This window comes from Stegostoma tigrinum, chromosome 22 (assembly GCF_030684315.1).
Source record: "Stegostoma tigrinum isolate sSteTig4 chromosome 22, sSteTig4.hap1, whole genome shotgun sequence".
Taxonomy (NCBI): domain Eukaryota; kingdom Metazoa; phylum Chordata; class Chondrichthyes; order Orectolobiformes; family Stegostomatidae; genus Stegostoma; species Stegostoma tigrinum.
This window is the reverse complement of record NC_081375.1, coordinates 16,055,109-16,070,303: the sequence shown is the minus strand read 5'-3', so window position 1 is coordinate 16,070,303 and position 15,195 is coordinate 16,055,109. Positions and strand designations below refer to the sequence as shown.

The window sequence follows — 15,195 nt, the reverse complement described above, 5'->3', positions numbered from 1 at the left end:
GAAGCTTAGGAGTGATCTTACAAAGGTTTATCAAACCATGAGGGTATAGATAATGTGCATGGCAGGTGTTTTTTTTCCCCTAGGGTTGGGTATTCCACGTTCAGGGGCATATTCTTAAGGTCAGAGGAGGTAGATTTAAAAACAGCATGAAGGTTACATGGTTTTTCTGAGGAAGGGTCACCAGACCCAAAACGTTAACTCTGATTTTTTCTTCACAGATGCTGCCAGGCCTGCTAGCTTTTCCAGCAACTTCTGTTTTTGTTCCTGATTTACAGCATCCACAGTTCTTTCAGAACTAGTTTAGTTTTCGATTATGGTCGGTATGGAATGACTAGACCAAAGGGCCAGTTTTCTTGCTATTTGACTCTACGACTCTGTGACTCAGCCTCAACAGGCTTCTGTATAAATATTTCATCAAATTCACAATCCTCTTCATCTCTGTCTTAACTGTGTGACCCTTTATTCTGGAATTATGCCACTGATCCTAGATTTTCTCCCAAGCGGAAACAACTTTTTTACACTGACCCTCTCATGCTTCTCATTCTTCCATATTCCACTACAGACTGGAAGCATAAGCCCAAGCTAATCAAATCTTCTCTGGACTGCCTCCAATGCCACTTTATCTTTCCTTAAATGAAGGTTGCAAGACTGTACTCAATATTCCAGCTGTGATTTGAATGGTGCTTCACATAGCTTTAGCAAAACTTCCCTACTTTTAAAGTTGCTTCCCTTTGGAAAAATTCCATTTCATTTACCTTCCCTATTATCCATTAAACTTGGTTGGTAGCTTTTGTGAATCATGGAAGATAACTCCCAAATCTCTCTGTTTTGTAGCTTTGCGCTGTCTTTCTCCATTTGAATAACATTCAGCTCCTCAATTCTTCATGGCACAGTGCATTATCACACATTTCCCTACATTGTATTCCTTCTGACATGTTTTTGCCCACTGGCTTAACCTGTCTGGATTCCTTTAAAGGGTTTTTATCATCCTGACTACTTTCCTTCCTACCTATTTTTGTTTCATCGGCAAGTCTAGCTATAGTACATTCACTTTTCTCATCCAGACAATTAATACATTTCTAAATAATTGTGGCCCCAGTGCTGACCCCTGCAGCACATCACTAGTTACTGGCTGCCTTCCTGAAAATGTCCCCATTTGCCAACTGTCTGTCTCTGATTAGTGAGCCAGTCTAATATCCATGCTAATATACCACCATGTATTCTTATCTTATTAAGTAGGCTAATGTGAGGCACTTTGTCAAACATCTTCACCGTTATATAGCATTCGCCGTTTCCCCTGCACTTTACTGCTTATTACCTCCTCAAAGAATACAGGGTTAATGGCAGAATTCTTGGCAGTGTGGAGGAATGGACGGATCTTGGGGTCCACAACCATCGATTCCTCAAAGTTTCTACCCAAGTTGGTAGGGTTGTAAAGAAGGCGTGTGCTGTGTTGGCTTTCGTTGGCAGGAGAATTGAGTTTAAGAGCCCTGAGGTTATGCTGCAGCTCTATAAAACTGTGGTTAGACTATACTTAGAATATTGCGTTCGCTTCTGGTCACCTCATTATAGGAAGGATGTGGAAGCTTTAGAGAGGGTATAGAGGAGATTTACCAGGATGCTGCCTGGACTGGAGGGCAGGTCTTATCAGGAAAGGTTGAGGGAGCTAGGTCTTTTACCGTTGGAGCAAAGAAGGATGACAGGTGATCTGATAGAGGTGTATAAGATGATGAGAGGCATGGATAGAGTGGATATCCAGAGACTTTTTCCCATGGCAGAAATGACTATTACAAGGGGGCATAATTTTAAGATGATTGGAGGAAGGTATAAGAGAGATGTCAGAGGTAGGTTCTTCACACAGGGAGTAGTGGGTGCGTGGAATGCATTGCCAGCTGACATTAGAGACAGTTAAGCGACTCTTGGATAGGCACATGGATGATAGTACAATGTAGGTATGCAGGGTATTTGATCTTAGTAGGATAATAGGTCGGCACATCATGGGCCGAAGGACCTGTGGTGTGCTGTACTGTTGTATGTTCCAATTCCATTAAATTCACGAGTCTATGCAACAGTATTGAAGAAATTCATGGACTAAACTGATTAGACTATATGACAGTCCATGGTACTAGTCACTCTTTCGATGAAATAAAACAACATCCCTCAGATGCTTAATGTGAATTCTCTTGATCGCTTTCAACATCCAAATTTTGAACTGAAGACCTGTCATACATCACTAATTGCTTGCTGCCATTGACTGTTTCTCCTCTTCAGTGACAATCCCTAAGATATAACATTTGTGACCAGCTGACTAAAACTTGTTGAAGGCTGTACTTTATGACATATCACCTCCATTGCTAATGTTGTACTCCAACACCCCCCATCCTCATAGCCTGTCTGTTACTAATTGCACGTCCAACTACATACCTTACATTGGTGGAAGTCAGATAAACATCAAGGAATCTGATTAATAGCTACTAATTGAAGTCCAATTTTCTACAATCACAGAGCCTGATTGATAGGGCCCTCAGCTACACCCAATCCATCTCCCACACTTTAGTCCCTACCCCCCCCCCCCCCCACTTCTCCCCCCACAACACTGATAGGGTCCCCCAGTCCTCACCTACAACCCACTGGCATCCACATCTAAAGAATCATCACCTGCTACTTCCACTACCTCTAGCTGAATGCTACCACCAGACACAAATTCCCCTCCCTTCTGCTGTCAACCTTCCACAGGGACTGTTCTTGCTGGGACACCTTAGTTGCTCCTCCTCCAGCCCCAACACTTCTACACATCCCGGCGGCACCTACCCACGTAGTTGAAGAAAGGACAAATGCTGCCCATTTACTTCCTTCCTCCTCACTATCCAAGGCCCCAGACACACGTGAAGCAACAATTTCACTGCACTTCACTCAATCTAATCTGCTGACAATGTAGTCTGCTGTACTTGGGAAAATGAAGCACAGACTGGCCAATTACTTTGCAGAACACCTATGCTCTGTCTGCAGAAATGACCCTGAGCTTCCTGTTTGCCACACCAATATACCACTGTGTTCCCTGGTCAACATTTCTGTCTCAGGCCTGCTGCAGTACTTTAATGAAATTCAACACAAGCTGAAGGACAGCATCTCATTTTCCATTTGAAGATCCCGCAGAGTTCAGGGCTCAAAATTGAGTTCAACTATTTTATGGCCTGAGCACTTTCACCTTAACCCAATCCACAAAAACTAGCCCTTGTCATCACATGGGCTGCTTCCAGAGACAGCTCATTGGCAGTCCTTAATGCTCATTACCAGTTATTAATTTTCCCAGGCTGACCTTTACCCATTCCTTTGTTTGTCCAATTGTTTTTCTTTATCTATGGGCTTCATCTCTCTCTGGCCTTATTCCTCCCACCTTCTTCCCACCGCATCTTCAGCATATTTACCAACATTTTCTTAACTAAAGGGAGTTCTGAAGAAAGGTCCCTGACCCTAAACGTTAAGATTGGTCCTCCCTCAATTGACCAATTCAACACCCAACCACTTGCAAGGCCTGAGCATAGTAACATCTCAGTGCCAAATCATCTACATTGTCCTCAGATCAATAATTAAATTGCATTATTTTTCCAGACCAGTTCCCCACAGTAAACATCTGTCCATGATGCTGCTTGGCCTGCTGTGTTCATCCAGCTCTACGCCTTGTTGTCTATGTTCTGTTCTCTTTTGAAACAAAGTTCAAACTTCAATTCCCCACTTTAACTCACAGTTCCACATCAAAAATAAGAAAAATGAAAGAAAATATGATGGTCTTAAAGGCCTGCTAACTTTCAGGAATAGGTGTACAAGGATATCCAGATCTTGTGACAGCTTCCCCTTTCCCAATTTATCACCATCCATTTAATAATCACCTTCCTGTTTTTGCTACCAAGGTGAATCTGAAATGGATAACCTGAGATTTTTCTATATTGTACTTCATTTGCCATCATTTGCCCACACACTCAACTTGTCCAAATCATACTGAAGCATCTCTGAATCCTCTTCACAGTTCAATCCCAACACCCCCTCCCAGCTTTACGTCATTTGCAAACTTGAAGATATCACATTAATTCCCTCAGCTAAGCCATTGATATATATTGTGAATAACGGAGTTCAAGCACTGATTCCCGTGATACCCGACTGGTCACTAGTAAATGACCCATTTATTCCTATTATTTGTTTCGTGCCTGCCAACCAGGTCTCTATCCATGTCAGTATCTGACCCGATTATATTATCTATACCTATCTTATCATTTTACGTGTGTAATGTACAGCCTGTTGTGTGTTTTATAGTTTTTTTGTGTTTTCAAAGGTAAGTCTTATTATTTACGTCTCTTCTTTTTAGACCCTGTGCTATGGTAGTACCAGACTTTGAGTTAATTTGTGAAATCATGTTGGTTGCTGAAGGCTTCATTGATGCCAGACTACTTGCTAGAAAATTTATTACTCTTTACACATTATGTAAAGAGCTCCTTTCTAAACAGGTAACTTTAATTGTTTATTGCAGTTGATTCAACTTCCTATACAAAAACTGAAAAAGTGCTTTGCATTAATTTGTAGTTAAAACAAGGTACTGATTTAAATTTCGAATGTTAATAATGCTATATTCCCTGATCTATAATTGTTTATTAACTGCAATGGATAGCAGTTATAGTAAATGATGTACCTTTCCATTTATAACCCCTTTGCCTTTTCTAAATAGACAAAGTCAAAGAACTGTGCAACAAAGAAAAAAACTGATTTGCTATATGTCTGCTATCTTTTTGAAAGATCTACCTATTAACCTTGCTGCCCTGCTTTTTACCCAGAGCCCTGCAAAATTTCTCATTCTAATGTTCTATTCCCTTTTTGAAGTTATTATTTTAAAAAACTGTTCATCTGGACAGTGTATTTTGGATGCAACAACTCAGTATTGATAATATGCTTCCCCTCAGTGATGAAATCTGCTGTCGAAGTTTGCGAGTGTTTGATGCTGGCACTTACTGAAAATGCAAACTGAGAAAGGAAACAGAAAGCATTGAAAGGAAATTGATCCTCCAGCTTCCAAGAAAACAACAAAAAATGCAACTAAAATCTGTAAACCGATACTCTTCACGCGAGCATATTTGAAAACAGAGTGGGGAAAATGGCATAAAGAGGTTGGCTACCCCACTGTTTTCTCACCAAATACCAAGCAGTCCATCACATTATCTCAGGCCTTGGGAATAATGAGGTCCTTTTTTAAGGACCTTATCCTGCCTCTGACACTTTAATACATGCAGCTTAAGAGAATGAAGAAAGGCAACAAGCCTGAAAGGTTTCACTGGATAGGTTGAAGGCAGACATGATGTGGGTATACCTACTTTGAAGAATGTTTCCGTTGCCCATCAGTGATGGATGCCCCAACCTCATGATCACACCTGCCCTTGTTTCCTCTGTCCCCAGTCGCTAAATGAAAACTCACATTCCCTTCTTTTTCCTTTGTTGCATCAGGAGAAAGTGCCTGACCAAAATACCAGAACTTAACTCAAGCACTGGAGACATATTCAATTGTTTGTGGCACTCCTTTTAAGTCCCAGCAATGGAAAACCTCTGTTCTAATGCTGCTGCATAAATAGAGGTGCTGGTCAATCAGACTGGGTTCATATCCCATTCTTATCTTATTAAGGTAGCCTCCAGCATGTCAGCAATGCAGGATTTTAGGGTTTAGAGTCAGTAAGACTCTGGCTCACATCTCTAACCTGAGTAGTGGTCAGCATTTTATTAGTTCAAAAGAACCATTTGATAATATTATGAACAACATTTTCCATCACTTTGCAAATGAAAGTAAATTGTGGTATTTATTTGTGGAACTGAATTTCTTCATACTTAGGCAATTTTCTACCATTTTGGAGTAGATGCCCACACTGCAGTATATAGTTCTAAAGCAAAAACCTTCAACACTCAGCTGGGATATTGTTGAGCCCATAATTTTGATTATAACCAATGCACTTTGACTTCTCTTTATCAGTTGCAGTGAATCAGCCTGTAGACTGATATCTGTGTCTCAAGGAACCTAGGAGGAGGCCAAGATCACTTTTTGCTGAAGATGATTGCAAAAGCTTCAGCCTTGTCTTTTGCATTTAAGTGCTGCACTCCACCATCATTAATATTCTTAGAATGTGGAAATTCATGGAGCATTTTCCTCCTTTGATTGAAAGTTTTGGCCTGATCATCTGCTTGCAGGATCATTGAAATTTGCTTTATAGGATATTGTTTCTGCACACACGCAGCCCTCTGTTTAAGCTTCCCCAGGTAGACACCTTATCTTTAAGTAAACCTTGTGCTGCAGTCTGCATGTTGTTCCACACTCCTTATTAACTAGGTTTGGTTCCTTTGCTTGCTGGTAACTTTGAAGCGAGGTTACAGCTTGTTCATGAGGTTACACATTGTGTTCAAATATGATTCTTTACTGATGGTACTCTAGCATTTGTTATCAATGGTGAGTTTTGAACGGTTTAATATTCTCCATCTATCTCATTTAGCATCAATGTACTACCATATAACACCATTGGGGATATCCTTAGTTTGAAGACCTTGCTGTATTATAAAGAATCTCTTCCACTCTTAGGGTCCATGGGTTTGTGCACATGGAAGAGGTAGAAGCAACAGAGGGAGTAATCTCCTACCTGAATAACAATTCTATGAAATACGTAGACTGTTAACTGAAACTTGGCTAATTGAGGGTCATGAAGAAGCCGGGGATTTAGGATGATTAAGATTCCCATTAAAAAATGTCAGTGATTAAAATGGTTGTCTACTTTATTCTGCAATCAATAGCTATCACTATTTGAAAGGACTCCAAAAAATGATGCCAAATGTGTAATGTCACTTTATCTCACAGGACCACTATGATTGGGGATTGCGAGCTATTAAGTCAGTGTTAGTTGTGGCTGGCTCTTTAAAAAGAGGAGATCCAACTCGTCCTGAAGATCAGGTTCTTATGAGAGCTTTGAGAGACTTTAATATTCCAAAGATAGTTACAGATGATTTGCCTGTGTTTATGGGACTCATTGGAGATCTATTCCCAGCGCTGGATGTGCCAAGAAAGAGAGATTTTGATTTTGAACAGGTAATGCAAACATATAGATCAGCTATAATTCATGTGCTTAGTTTTCAAATATTTTGCAAAATACTAACAAATAAGTCCATTAATACACTAATTAGATATGTATTCTGCATTTATTTATAGATTCTAATTCACATCATTAAAGTCATATCGTGTATTAGAATCAATACAATGCAGGAATCATTGCTTTAATGTTGTTTTTAAAGGACATTAGACACTATCACCACAAATGCATGTACGAAGGGCACTGGGAACATTGCCCATGTGAAGCATGTAAATTCTTCTTGCACCCACCAAACAGTACATCTTGTTATTCCCTTGTGTATTTGACTGAGTGTCGCCTTGGCTTAGTTTATGTTGAATCAAAAGATTAGATATTCAAACTCCACTCCAGGACTGATGCTTCAGAATGCTGGATTGATTACATGATTCATTTTGAATTGCTGTTTCCAGGTTAGTTCTTGATTAGATCCTTCTCTGCTGATTTATTCACTTCTTTTTCACTTTGTCACTTCATATAACTTCAAATCAATGTGGGAAAATATGAGGTTATGTACTTTGTCAGGAAGAATAGATTAATTTAAATAGAGAAAACTGCAGCACAGAGAGATTTGGGATTTCTCACGCTTGTATTTATAAAAATACAGTGAAACGTATATAAATCGCCACAATTTGGCACCAATTAAGTACAGAATTTATAAAAAAATTGTGACAAAGTAAGGATAAAATTCATCTTTTGTTCCCTCTGCGGCAATCTGGATTTCTAAAGTGGCTACGGGATGTCGTCACTGAAGCTGCCCCTGAGGCCATAAAGCAAAGATTTCCAGGCCAGATCCATCGCCAAAACCAATATTGAAGCCAATACATCATCACCATTGCAAGGAGGGATAGACCAGTTCCACCAAGTTGCTGGAGCCATCACTCAAGCCATTGCCACTTCAGTCACCGCTTGAAGTTGCCATAGCCATGAAGAACGAGCTGGAACTACCATGGTCTGGGATAGAGCCTTTGTGGCAACTTAAATCTGAAATAGATATGTTCTTCGTCAGTAGGGGAATCAGGGGTTACTGGGAAAGGGGAGCAAGTGAATGTGAGAAATATCAGCAGCTATCTTACTACTAAATGGCAGAACAGGCTTGCAGGACTGAACAACCCACTTCTGTTCCTATTTCTTAAGATCTTTTTATGTCTTATTTCCTCGTAATCAGGATTTTTGCAGTTTATCCCTGCCAGCCAGACTCTTCCTATATCCCTCTCTATCTCAAAATATTGATTTTAATGTTTCTATAGTTAACAACATCATGTGGAATTGATGTGCCATTGCTTTACTATTTATAATCCATATGTGCGGGTAAGATCATTTGTTGTCAGATTTTTTTTTTGTTTTCTTTCACTTTGATAGATTTTCCTATGTTTGCATAGGTTGTTAGGCAGTCAATACTAGAACTCCATCTACAGCCTGAAGATAGCTTTGTTCTGAAAGTAATTCAGCTAGAGGAAATACTTCAAGTACGTCACTCAGTCTTTGTTGTTGGCAATGCTGGAACTGGAAAATCACAGGTAAATATTTTTGTGGAGTATTCGATGCTACGAATTAATGATTTTGTCATATAAAAAAGACCTTTCTGTAAGCTAAGTGCAACAATATATTAGGACATCAAATTCATTCTCGACGCTTCAGTATACCATATGACAAATAACAAGTCATACGATAATTGGCTTACAACTGTGGTTTAATAAGGTGGTACAATAATGGTTTAAAAACAAATATCTATTTGGTTGCAGGGAAGGCAAAATTGTTATGTGTCAAGCGCAAAGTGACCTAGTGTGGATTAGGATGGTCACCGTACTCATTTAACTAGTGAATTTTGTTGAACAGTTAATCTCAGTTGCATTATATCACTACAATGTTTTGCAGTTTACATAAATATGAGTTAAATTACTGCAGGCTGTTAGAAGCTCACTAGCTCCATATGCGTCTCCCACAAGCTCTTCCTTCACTCTGATCAAGTTGCCATGATGTCATCAGAGTACATGTTGATTACTTCACTTAATCTTCTTCAAGCCTTTTTTCCCCACATAATTATCATATTGTTATACATTTACCATTGTCCCATATCCCACAAGCCTTTGACTTTACACATTCAGACAATTTGACAAGCTCCCTATTCTACCTGAACATACCCAGTTCAAACTTAGAAAAGTCATAGTTTGTTGGATAGAATGTAATTGAACAGGATTACCTTCCTGATGGCTGAGGTTGTCGTTCTGTCCTGAACTACTGGGTCTTTAACTCCCCACACCTCCTCCCTCACTGACATCCCAGGCCCCAAGATGACCTTCCATATCAAGCAGATGTTCACCTGAACATCTGCCAATGTGATATATTGTATCCATTGCACCCGGTGTGGCTCCCTCTACATTGGGGAAACCAAGTGGAGGCTTCAGGACAGCTTTGCAGAACACCTCCACTCGGTTTACAACCAACAACTGCACCTCCCAGTCGCGAACCATTTCAACTCCCCCTCCCATTCCTCAGACAACATATCCATTATGGGCCTCCTGCAGTGCCACAATGATGCCACCCGAAGGTTGCAGGAACAGCAGCTCATATTCCTCTTGGGATTCCTGCAGCCCAATGGTATCAATGTGGACTTCACAAGCTTCAAAATCTCCCCTTCCCCTACTGCATCCCAAAACCAGCCCAGCCTGTCTCTGCTTCCCTAACCTGTTCTTCCTCTCACCCATCCCTTCCTCCCACCTCAAGCCGCACCTCCATTTCCTACCTACCACCTCATCCCGCCTCCTTGACCTGTCCGTCTTCCCTGGACTGACCTATCCCCTCCCTACCTCCCCACCTATACTCTCCTCTCTACCGATCTTGTTTTCTCTCCATCTTCGGTCCGCCTCCCCCTCTCCCTATTTATTCCAGTTCCCTCTCCCCATCCCCCTCTCTGATGAAGGGTCTAGGCCCGAAACGTCAGTTTTTATGCTCCTGAGATGCTGCTTGGCCTGCTGTGTTCATCCAGCTCTACACTTTGTTATCTTGGATTCTCCAGCATCTGCAGTTCCCATTATCACTGGATCTTTAACTGCTTGTATTTCTTTCACAAAGCACTTATGACGTACATTTATTCTTTACGACTGTCAATACGGTCTCTGCTCGATCAGGTGATCTTTTCCTTTCTGCTTTCTTTGAGTATTGTATGTTGTATGTTTTTTCTTAGTGATGTCTTCTGGGGAGTTGTGTGCACCAATCTTCAATACGTGTTAGTGGAACTGATTCTCATTCTAACTGTAGCTAGACTAATTCTTTGAACTTCTTGAATATTTTGGACTTCTTGCTTCCTTCTCAATTATTAAATAGATAAAAGCAGCTCGTTCATTTCATCATTTTGTTACCTGGCAATAAATTGTTTGCTTCTATGATACAACTTGGTGTTGTTGGGAATTCTTCTTTGGAAGGTGAAGAGATTGAATATTTTAGTTGAAGGTTCCCCTTTCTAATCACCTCAGTACCTAAGTTTAGTCTTGAATATGTCAGAAATAATTGTTCATTCTGTGTAATTTAGTTCCACACCTATCTGTTATCTGAATATCACTGTATATCATCTCAAGTGATGTAGATGGTATGGTTTTTGTCTCTGCTGGCATTTCATTTTGAGATTTGTTGCAACTAGAATTTGAAGCCCTCAGTTGAAAACATTTCAGCCAAGCTACCTTATCACCTCTTCCATCTCTTTATGGTAATTAACAACTTTTTTTTACTGCTAAACAAGAATTTTGGGAAATTCTACTTTTTGTTTCGGTTCCATCACAGGTATATAGAACACTGCAAAATTGTCTGCAGGGTTTTCCTTGACCTTATGTTGCTTAACCTCATCCACTTTTGAATGAGATTAAGGTCAATATAAGCTCTTCTGGTCTTCTTTGTTGTGAACTAAATATTGGTTTTCTAGTATTTGGTGTTCCCTACATTGGAAAGTTGCTTGTTATGTTTACCTTTACCATTTAATAGTATACCCCCAGATGAAGTAGATGATCTTCCTTCATTAATGTAAGCATGTTGTGACAATCAAAGTTCTCTATCTGACAGTACAACGACACTTACTCTTGCATCTGATATGAAATTCATGCCAATGTACTAAAGGAAATTGTGTTGGATGGAATTGGTGGCTAATAAATCACTAGGCCCTGAGAAACTATATCCCAGAGAATTTAAGGAAGTATTCCTTAAATACTACTAAGGAGGAAACTGGAGTACCTGGAGGAAACCCACACAGACACGGGAGAATGTGCAAGCTCCACAGAGACAGTCACTCACGGCTGGAATTGAACTCAGGTCCTTGGTGCTGAGAGGCAGCAGTACTAAGGATGCCAATTAACATAAACATCTGCCTGTCAAAATATTTGGTCGGCTCACTGACTTCCTTGAGATAAACTTATCTTCTACTGGAAACTGTTCTACCACATTTTTCTCGTTATGTGGACAGTTCTTTGGTCCTCTACGTTTCTGTGGTTGTATGTTGCTTTAGTTCATTTTCTGAAAATAACCTACTTTTTATAACAAAAGCTTTCTGTTTTAAAATCTCAGCACTGTTCACGTCTGTGATGTTTCTTGCCCACAACATGGGCAAGGATTTCTAGTGTCCAATGCCTGTCCTGCCTACTGCATTATCTTGCCTTGTTTGACTTTTGTGGCTTTGCGCCTTCAGAAATTAATACATTTGTAGAAATCCTGGGTCAAGATTTATTGTTTCTTAGGATTGATCTATTTTCCTTCTGGACCTCTGCTTTACTCCCCACTCTCTTGAGTAAGATTTTCCTTGAAAGTTAATGCAAATGACAAAGACTTCCAGTCATGCCTTTAACAATCTAACTTCTTATGAATTTTGACTTTAAGTTACCACAGCTGCAAAGCTCCACCAGCCTGTAGAGATCATTAATTAGATACTTATGCATTCACCTGGATCATAGAATCTCTACAGCGTGGGAGTAGGCCATTCAAACCCACACCGACTCTCCGAAGAGCATCCCTCCCAGACTCATCTCTTATCCTATCCCTGCATTTCCAACCCTTGACATCATGGGCAATTTAGCATGGCCAGTCCACCTCATCTGCACATCTTTAGACTGTGGGAGGAAACTGGAGTACCTGGAGGAAACCCACACAGACACGGGAGAATGTGCAAGCTCCACAGAGACAGTCACTCACGGCTGGAATTGAACTCAGGTCCTTGGTGCTGAGAGGCAGCAGTACTAACCACAGAACCATCATGCCACCCTATTGCACTCCTTTGTTGCATCTCGCCTTTCAAACTTTTATTAGTTCTTTTGTTGAAGTAACTGTCAAAGGCTTTCCATACCTTCTGAAACTCCACAGTTTCTGGGAATACTTCCTTAAATTCTCTGGGATATAGTTTCTCAGGGCCTAGTGATTTATTAGCCACCAATTCCATCCAACACAATTTCCTTTAGTACATTGCTCTCACTAAACCCTCTGTATGTATTTCATTGGTCAGCCATTTCTATGTTCCTTGATATAAATTCCCCTATTTCTGAATGTAAGGAACCAACATTTAACTTCATTAAACTTTTTCTCTTCACATCCTATGGAAACATTTACAGGTACTTACCAATGTTCCCTGCAAACCTATCTTTGTACTCCATTTTCCCTTTCTTAACCAATCTCTTTGTCTGCCTTTGTTGAACTTTAAACTTCTCCCAAAACTAAGTTCTGTTGGTTTATCTGGCTAACTAGTATGCCTCTTCCTTGAATTTAACACTATCTCTGATTTCCTTGTAAGCTATGTGGGTGGCACAGCGGTTCAGTAGTTAGCACTGCAGCCTCACAGCACCAGGGACCTGCGTTCAATTCCAGCCTCGCGCAACTGTCTGTGTGGAGTTTGCACATTCTCCCCACATCTGCGTGGGTTTCCCCTGGGCGCTCCAGTTTCCTCCCACAGTCCAACAATGCACAGGCTAGGTGGATTGGCCATGCTAAATTGCCCATAGTGTTGAGGGGTGTGTGGGTTATAGGGGGATGGGTCTGGGTGGGATGCTTCAAGGGGTGGTGTGGACTTGTTGGGCTCAAAGGCCTGTTTCCACACTGTAGGGAATCTAATCTAATCTATGTTGGCTATCTTTCTCATTTTACTTTAGCAGCTGTTTACCTATGCACTCTTTGAATGTTTTCCATTACCTTTACACCTTATATCGATGTAGTTTCCTCTATCTAGATTCAAGACCACAGTCATAAAGTCAACTATGTCATATTCCATCATGATAAGGGATTCTATCTTATTATGATCACTTATCCTGAAGAGGCCTTGCACAACTGGATTGCCAATTATTTATTTCTCATTATACATTGTCCAGTTTTCTATGAGTAATTCTCTAAATGGTGCCTCAATTTATTGGTCCAAACACCACACTTTAAACTATAGGAATTGTTTCTCTACATTATTGTTCCTAAGTTGTTTTGCCCAATCTGCATGCAGATTTAAGTCACCCATAATTGCAGATATTCCTTTGTTACATGTTTCCTTCTACTAATTTTCTGTTTAATGCCATTCCCGATAACATGCTGGATGTGTTCATCCAGTTTCACACTTTGTTATCTTGGATTCTCCAGCATCTGCATTTCCTATTATCTCTGATCCCAATAACATGCCTACAGTTTGTGGGTCCATATATAATTCCCACTAACATTTTTCACCTTTTGGGTGTTTCTCAGCTTTCTCCATATCGATTTCACATTGTCAGGACTAATATCCTTCCTCACTCTTATGCTAATTCCTCTTCTACCTGTTGCTGCTTTCCCCGAGAGGCAATTCCTCTCAACAGTACCCAAAACAATATGTATTTTTGCAAGAGAATAGCTACAGGAGACTCCTGCACTACCTACCTAGTCATCTTACACTGCCCGATGGCTACCCATTCACTTGCTGCTCGTGGAGTCTTAACCTGGAATGTGACCACCTGTCTAAATGTGCTGTCCATGACCCTCCCTGCCACGTGAAACTTCCTCAGTTGTCACTCCAGTTCCAAACCCCAACTTCCAACAACTGCAGTTGTAGAGACATTCCCTGCACACATGCTGGGCCAGTCACTGGAAATCTTCAAGGCTTCCCACATAGAGCAGGAAGAGCTCTCCAGCCATGGTTTACCTCTTTTAAATTAAACCTTTTAGAAAATGTTTAATACCATGTAGTATCAACAACTCATTGGTCTTTATTCCTTGGCCCTCATTATTATAGAATATAATCCTTACAAACTATGAACCACAGGCAAAAGCCAAAAACAAAAATACCTCTTTCCCTCTGCACCAAAATCCCTCTGAGTTAAATTCACAGAAGAGCAGACTTACTGTAACTTTGTTTCAGAGATAGTAGGACCTGTAGATGCTGGAGAATCTGAGATAACAAGGTGTAGAGCTGGATGAACACAGCAGGCCAAGCAGCATCAGAGGAGCAGGAAAGCCGACATTTTGGGCCCTTTTTCTGAAGAAGGATCTAGGCTCAAAATGTCAGCCTTCTTGCTCCTCTGATGCTGCTTGGCCTGCTGTATTCATCCAGCCCTACACCTTGTTATCTCTTACTCTAACTTTGTCGCAGTCATGATGTGCTCACTCCCAACTGCTCATGTAAATCTTACTTATGAATTACTAAGAATTAATCCTCATGTACTCATGAACTTAAGAGTCTGAATTTTGAATAAACTGACCTTTAGGAAATATTGATGCGGAGATAGGAGACAGGGACAGTTAGACAATTAGTGAAGGTCAGGCTTCTCAATAACTTATGAAGGATGCAGAATTTGGGTTACGTTCCCCACCACAGTGAAATTTTAACCTCTCACTGTGCATGTACTATTGAAGGTTTGTTCGTAGCAGAGTGAGAAGTAAGGCATTGGCTTAAGAGGCTTTGGTGAGCAGTGGCTCAACAAAAAGTACTAATAAATTCAGGTGAAGTCCTTTTAACTTGCCTCTTTAGACTTAGAGCGTTTGAGATGGTAGTTTGGGCATCGTCATGCTTCTTCTGCAGGATGTGGGAACTCAGCCATTCCCCTTGAAAATTAAGTATAATGTT

At 40.5% G+C, this 15,195-nt stretch overlaps 1 protein-coding gene across 1 annotated transcript in view; it reads left to right on the top strand.

The window, feature by feature from the left end:
- Positions 1–15,195, top strand: part of LOC125463872 (dynein axonemal heavy chain 17-like) — a 364,283-nt gene that overhangs the window by 136,965 nt on the left and 212,123 nt on the right. The window contains exons 22-24 of the mRNA XM_059653668.1: positions 4,364–4,502; positions 6,881–7,108; positions 8,528–8,665. Coding sequence (XP_059509651.1) covers positions 4,364–4,502; positions 6,881–7,108; positions 8,528–8,665 — 505 coding nt within the window. The remainder of the gene's footprint in view (positions 1–4,363; positions 4,503–6,880; positions 7,109–8,527; positions 8,666–15,195) is intronic.